The sequence below is a fragment of the Anastrepha obliqua genome, chromosome 3, assembly GCF_027943255.1.
Source record: "Anastrepha obliqua isolate idAnaObli1 chromosome 3, idAnaObli1_1.0, whole genome shotgun sequence".
Lineage (NCBI taxonomy): Eukaryota > Metazoa > Arthropoda > Insecta > Diptera > Tephritidae > Anastrepha > Anastrepha obliqua.
Genome location: NC_072894.1, coordinates 10250640 through 10258185, shown reverse-complemented (window position 1 = coordinate 10258185; position 7546 = coordinate 10250640). Strand labels below are relative to the sequence as shown.

General features: G+C 36.7%; 1 protein-coding gene across 1 annotated transcript; it reads left to right on the top strand.

Moving 5' to 3' along the window:
• Positions 1-3276: 3276 nt before the first annotated feature.
• On the top strand, positions 3277-7266 carry LOC129241650 (integrin-linked protein kinase). Its single transcript, XM_054878093.1, has 6 exons — positions 3277-3557; positions 5651-5816; positions 5886-6287; positions 6365-6508; positions 6623-6790; positions 6862-7266. Exons 1-6 carry the CDS (start codon positions 3469-3471, stop codon positions 7237-7239), a joined length of 1347 nt encoding a protein of 448 aa, XP_054734068.1. The 5' UTR covers positions 3277-3468; the 3' UTR covers positions 7240-7266.
• Positions 7267-7546: the final 280 nt, after the last annotated feature.

Genomic DNA, 7546 nt, shown 5'->3' with positions numbered 1-7546 from the left:
GTGCTGCCATGTTTTCAAAAATTTAGGAATATTTGTTAGAAAATGTATTGCTCACTAAACACAGCCAATGCAAGGTTGCACCTGGTGAGGAGGACAATATGCACAATTTGCCATGTTGAGGTACGTTCACATATGCAGTAATTAGCAAGAAATCCACACAATTAATCTACTCGTTCACATATGGCAGATTACGTGCAAAATTGCCCATCAGCTGTCAATACTGTTGTGAAAGGTTTTCCTTCATAGAAATTATTTGGTGGAATATTTCGGTGTTTTTGGTTTGCTTAGTTATTATTAACGATATGAATTATATACAAGGAAAAGGAATAGCTAATTGAATTGCGCAATTGTCTGCTAATAATAAACAGTTGGAAGAAATCCATAAACGAGGTTTACTGAGGTTTCAAATAATTATGGCAGGAATACGCATTCGAAACTCGATATCACATTTTATAATAAGTAATAAAAGGACACAGTTATGATTTCGAGGTTGTAAAGGACTTCGTATACTTAGGAACCAGCATTAACGCCGATAACCATGTCAACCTGGAAATTCAACGTAGAATATCTCTTGCTAACACTCTACAAGACTCTCATCATGCCCGTCCTAACATATGGCGCACAAGCTTGGACGATGACAACATCCGATGAGGCGTTCCTTGGAGTGTTTGAGAGAAAGATTCTGCGCAAGATTTTTGGACCTTTCCACGTTGGTAGCGACGAATATCGCAGGCGATGGAACGATGAGCGGTATGAGCTTTACGACGACATAGACATAGCGCAGCGAATAAAGATCCAGCGGTTACGTTGGCTGGGTCATGTCGTCCGAATGGATACAAACGCTCTGGCTCGGAAAGTATTCGAAGCGGTACCAGGTGGTGGTAGTAGAGGAAGAGGAAGATCAGTTGGAGAAGGACTTGACTTCACTTGGTGTGTTCAATTGGCGCCGGTTAGCACGAGAAAGAAACGACTGGCGCGCTTTGTGAAACTCGGCCAAAAACGCGTAAACGGTTATCGCGCCAATTAAGAAGAAGAACACAAATTTTGTTAGAATTATGTCTACAAGGCAGTTTTCTTTGCCGACATTTTATTTAGTTTTTACTTAGACGTTTTTCTTTTACCCGCGTAAAAATAATGATCTATTACACAGAAAACACTGGATTAGACAGAAACTAGGATTATTTTATAATCTCAGATTTTGTAAGAGAAATTTTGTATGGGAAACCTCACTTTTTAATTACGGATTGCGAGCTAAGCACGGAAAAGTAGATCATCTACTTATACATATGTGAATGTATTATTAGGCGGCTTTTCTTAAGAAGTTAGGTGTAGTCAGTGCCCAAAAAAATGATGATTTTCAATAATTTTTGAAGTGAAAACTTCTTAAGAATCGTTGGGAGTGATTTGAGACTCGATGAAACGAAAAAGCGACACTCTTGGCTACGAAGCGTTATATGTTGATATACGTATATGTGTGTGGCTGCGTACTGCTGAGCCACGCTAGTATAGTGAGTATTGTAATATGTATACTACAATGCCTCTTACTTGCTTTGGTGTTTAGTTCAAGCGCCATACGTATGTATGTTTGTATGTATGCTAGTACGTATGTGTGCGCGCCTGCGTATTACGAAGCCACGGTGAGCGAGAAGGCATCATGTACCTAATACTTGCTTAGACCAAGCGTCCTACGAATTTTTGTGTGTATGTTAGTACATCTGTGTAATATACGCGTTACGACGCTCATAATAGCAACCGCGTGTGCTGTATTGCGTCCGTATTTTTATATTCGTAAATATTTTCATTTTTAAATATTTACCGCAATTATGCCGAAAAATAATGCAGAAAAGTGTCGTGAATATCGACAAAAAAAAAAAAAAATACCAGTCTAACGGTTAGACGCGATAGAAGTGAAACCTTCCGTAAAACAAACTGAGAGAGAATGAGATCAAAAACAACAATTGACGCGGTATTTCAAAGATATGTTGACAACATCGAAACCAAAGCATTTGTATCATATTTTAGCTATCATAAGCCACTCGTATCATTTGTTGAAATTGAAAACATTGAGGATGAATAATAATAAAATGAAGAAAATAAAATACGAACTTTATGGCAATATTATAATGAACCTATAATCCCGCTCCTAATGCTGCTTTCGTCTCATTCTCGATCAGTTTTTTTTACGGAAGGTTTCACTTCTATCGCGTCTAACCGTTAGACTGGTATTTTTTTTTATTAGTCAATTGCTTTATTTAACATTTTTAGAAACATAACATTAATACATTACGGTTCGACTTGACTTTAGCACAATTTCAAAAAAAAAAAACAAAAATCAATAATTGTAAAAGTTATCGGTGTTTGCGTGGAGCCCTTTTTTCCAGAAGTCCCTGGCGATGCTCATCACAAGTCCTTGGAGACACATACGCTCAGCTCAACTCAGCTCCAGCCTAGGTAAATTGAGCTAGCTGTGTTTGGATGAGGTACTGTGATGTGATAGTGTAGTGCATACCTAGTACTCTTAAGAAAGTAATACTCTGTTTTGACAGATGTGAGTGCAAAGTGTAAAGAATCATACTAAATTGGTGTAATTCATTTTTCATAAAAATATTTGGACTTTGTTTGTTTGTGACCCGACAAAGATAGTTCGCGCTTAGACTCACCAACGTAAACGTACGCTCGTATCAGCTGTTACGATGAAACTAATGAGAGCTCCATGTAAATGAAAAATTGCCACCCTTCCGTTCCGTAGTATCGTAGATTTTATCGTAGGATTTCGGATAGTTGCGTAGAATCATGTCAGCTGATTGCTCTCTCAACACACAGTGATGCCAAACAGTACATTTCGAAATCATTTACAAAATAAACATAGAAAAATTGTAATTTTTATTAAAATAACTTAAAAACAGTGTTGAATAATTTTAATTATAGATAAATGAACTATTTGCATTTGGTAGTTTTTGGCTTTGGTTTATGAAACAATGAAAATTGTAACTGATACCACAGATGTGTGTGAAAGTTGTCAGAAAAAATATCAATGGCAACATTGTGTCAATACAACCAAACACAAACACACACAAACCGATGTATTGTGTAAATATGTTATATTGTCTAAACGAAAGCAATTGTTTTCTACGGGCTCAAGTTTTGTATATCTCACGGTCAACAGGCAGGCACTACGATAACGTCAGTGAGTGTGGGCCCCATTATCGCGTACTTGAACAGAACTATTGTTAATCAACACTTCTTAGCAGATACTCAAACCATCAATAATAACACAGCACACAACACAATTGACAGTTTCTTGCTGAAGAAATTTTTCGAGTTCTGCATTCAATCTGCTGATTTTCTTTTGGAATTTAGTGCAAAATTAATGTTTTAGCTTAAATTTAATATCAAATTAGCATTTTGTGCAGTTAAATTACGCAATACACTCGACATTTAGTTGCTTAAGTCAGAAAAAGCACGAATATGGAGGATATATTTCATTGGTGTCGTGAGGGAAACTCGATACAAGTGCGCCTTTGGCTGGAAGATACGGGCAATGATATGAATTTAGGGTAAGAAAACAATTAGGGATTTAAAATGTCGTAAGTGGTTGTACAATTACCTTCACAAAGAGTCCATCATTTGTGCATTTGGCGTGCGTTGTACAAGGGTGTGTACGAAATTATGAGTGACGTCATAGTGAATTCTTAATTGCTTTGAAAATTTGTATCAGCATTTGCATATGAAACAGCACAACTACACAAACAATAATAATATGAAAGAAACAAGAGCAACAAGTCAGATTCAGGGACAGATCGATGTTCAAATGTGATTTAATATATCGCAACTGATCAATGTGTTTGTAATTTTTTAAAGATGAATATATTTCAAAAAAAAAAAAAAAAACTCCAGGTGAGTTAGTGAGGGCGGCATAAATTGTAAATTCCTGAAATTTTCGCATATTATTCTTTTCTCATTATCGTTCCTTTGACAGTTCGGCCCACAAATTTATTTTGCACGGTATTACAAACGTTTAGAAAAACATTTGTAATAATAGAATTTTAATAAAATTCGTAGTATTATTGAGTAAAAATAGCTTTAATTCAAATCTTGAATTAATAATATAAATGAATATTGTTACTTTTCTGTGTTTGTATTTAAGGGGGGAAGCTGGTCTAGAATTTTGAAAAAATCGAAAAATTTTTTTTTGTCTTAAAAGGTGCTTTAGGGTCTTAGAAATAATATACCAAATGAGGGATGCCAGCAAAAATGTCTAAATGCCCAAATTTTTCATTCGACGGCAGTGCCTCGCAGGTATGCCCCGAACGCTATTTACAACTTTAAACGCGTTTTTCTCGAAATCACTTTTTTTAAACTGGCCGAAGACATAACTCGAACAAATCTTTACCGATTCTTACGAAATTTTGACAATACATTCGAAATACCTTTCTCCGGAGACGTACGTAGGATTTTTTATTTATATTACATAGTTTTTTTTTTAATCAACAATTTTATGTCGTTCTTTATAGTGAAAATTGTAACTTTTTGTTCAAACGTGCACCATTTCGCGAAAAAACAAAATATCGAAAAAATCCTACGTACGTCTCTTTCTGTTGTTATATAGAAACTAAAAAAATTTTATTTTTTGATCCAGGACAAAAATTAAGGAGTTTACGTCTTCGGCAATGGACCCACTAGAAAAAAAGGCGCCTTAGGAGAACTGCTGGACAGCGGCCATTTTGAAATTAATTCAGACGAAAAATTTTGTATTTGTACCATGAAAGCTATATTATTAAACCTATTTCACAGATTTTCGATTGATTCCTTTGTTGAGTCAAAATAAATTCATAAAATATGCCCATTTTTTGCGCTCTAGACCAGCTTCCCCCCTTAAGTAAAATATGCGTCTGTAATAGGACATTTTTTCAGGCTTCTGCAAAAATGAAGCATTTTTAACGATAAATATTGCTATTAAATCTTAATGGTAATTTATAAAAAGTACGATAAATCAAAAGGCTGATATAGTGACTATATTTGTGTGTTATAATTTTTAAATTCGATCCACGCACTTAGACATTATTGGAAAATTTAAAGTGGTAGCAATGGAAAGCCAATCCACTTATGTTTATAAAAATAATAAATAAGAATTTTTTACAGTAATAATTTAATACTCATAGTTGAGTAATTTTATTTTGTAATGTAAAAACATTGGCTTGTCGTTGTTGTTGTTGTAGCAGTATAAAAATTCCCCTTAAATGTTTGGGGAGTGCTGCTAAAGTGACAGTCCTTGGCCGAATATAAATCCGGGTCGTTTCGGTTACGTAGAACCGACTGTCGTGGAAACGATTTGCTTGGGGAGCTGATTAGGAGCGTATAGAACTGCCTTGCAGCACTGAATATTTGCTCACTAACTACACTCGATGGAGGAGTAGATGATATTTAAATGCAATACAAAAAAAAATATTTTGGTTCTGATACCAGTTTTGAAAAAATGTATCAAAAACTAAACATAGATTGATAGAAAAAAAAAATTCTGAAATTTTCTGCCAAAGTTTGACTTTTTTTGGCCACGCTGAATTGAAATTTTGTGTATCAACATGGCCGTAGTCGAAGCTCGGTCGTTCTCTGGTAATATTTATTAAAAAGCTATGCTCTTCTTTTCTAGTGACGATCATGGCTTTAGCCCTCTGCACTGGTGTGCCAAAGAAGGTCACACAAAATTGGTGGAAACTCTAATACAACGTGGTGCGCGCGTTAATGCTACCAACATGGGTGACGACATTCCCCTACATCTAGCCGCTGCTCATGGTCATCGCGATATAGTGCAACTGGTGAGTTTTGCTTGCATGCACATGAACTACATCAGCAAAATTACAATCGCATTATTTTTCACCGTTTAGCTAATACGTGAACGATCGGATGTGAATGCTGTCAATGAACATGGCAATACACCACTCCACTATGCCTGCTTTTGGGGTTACGATTTGATTTGCGAGGATTTGGTGAATGCCGGAGCTATAGTCTCCATCGCCAACAAGGACAACGATACGCCATTGGATAAAGCAAAGCCTAGTTTGTCAAAGCGTCTGCATGATTTGGCAGAACGCAACGGTCATGACATCAAGAAAATAAGCTTCAAAGAGCAAAGTTGGTTGGGCACCAAGACCCGGTCACGCGATGCCACACTCTCCCGCTTTAAGGGCATAAATTTGGGCGAACTAGATTTGCAATCGAAAATAGCTGTAACACCGTCTGGCGAGACATGGCGCGGGCGTTGGCAAAAGAATGATGTTATTGCAAAGGTGTGTGTGTGCGTGTGGCAGTTCGTGTGCATTAATCTAAACTTTATTTGATGTAAAAAATTTGGTTTTCAAATTAGATTCTAGCGGTGCGCCATTGTACAGCGCGCATATCGCGTGATTTTAACGAGGAGTTTCCGAAATTACGTATCTTCTCACATCCGAATATATTGCCAATAATTGGGGCTTGCAATCAGCCGCCAAATCTAATTACAATTAGCCAAGTAAGTGAAGCAGTGCTGAATTATTCAAATCACTACCAAATGCATATTTACTATTGCGAAGTAATGGAAATTAAAAATTTTTTTTTCTTAATTGTATTCAACAAACTTGCGCAGTTTATGACACGTGGTTCGCTCTTTAATTTGCTGCACCGCGCCACTGGTATTGTTGTGGATACGGCGCAAGCAGTGCGTTGCGCCTTGGATATTGCGCGCGGTATGGCATATCTGCATTCGTTGGAACGCATTATTCCCACATATCATCTAAACAGTCACCACGTCATGGTAAGCCAATTGCTTTGTTATAAATAAGTTGCAATTTTGTTTTTTAACGCCAATGTAATTTTCCAACACAGATCGATGATGACCTTACAGCACGTATTAATATGGGCGATGCGAAATTTTCGTTCCAAGAGAAAGGACGCATTTATCAGCCGGCTTGGATGTCGCCCGAGGCATTGCAACGTAAGCCGTCCGAACGGAATTGGGAAGCGTGTGATATGTGGAGTTTTGCAATAATTTTGTGGGAATTAACTACACGTGAAGTGCCTTTTGCCGAATGGTCGCCCATGGAATGTGGCATGAAGATTGCCCTGGAGGGTCTGCGTGTTAAAATACCACCCGGCACTTCGTCGCATATGGCTAAACTGATTACAATTTGCATGAATGAGGATGCCGGCAAGCGACCGAAATTCGATATGGTTATACCGATTTTGGATAAGATGAAACGTTAACGAGAATTGCGTTGAACTGCCTTTGAAGGAACTAGCGCTGCACAATTTTGCCTTAATGCAGCAAAAAAAAAATTTACGCACATTTTCTACAATATAAATGCCAAGCTAATTTTTTAAGTGCTGAAAGAATATTTTTCCATGCAGTAAAGGTATATCGATTTTTGAATACTCGGCATGTAGTCCTCTTTGAAAACCACGAAAGTGCCTAAAATCATCGGAATTTTATATTAACGAAAAAATTAATTTAAAATTTACTATAAATGCGTATACAAATAACTAAAATAATCGCACAAAGGATATTTAATAA

What these genes read in the sequence shown, in the direction of transcription:
- LOC129241650 (XM_054878093.1), top strand. Translation starts at nt 3,469, where the DNA reads ATGGAGGATATATTTCATTGGTGTCGTGAGGGAAACTCGATACAAGTG. An exon ending in ATCTAATTACAATTAGCCAA is followed by an intron (nt 6,509 to 6,622) that starts GTAAGTGAAGCA and finishes AAACTTGCGCAG; the next exon opens with TTTATGACACGTGGTTCGCT. An exon ending in TAAACAGTCACCACGTCATG is followed by an intron (nt 6,791 to 6,861) that starts GTAAGCCAATTG and finishes TTTCCAACACAG; the next exon opens with ATCGATGATGACCTTACAGC.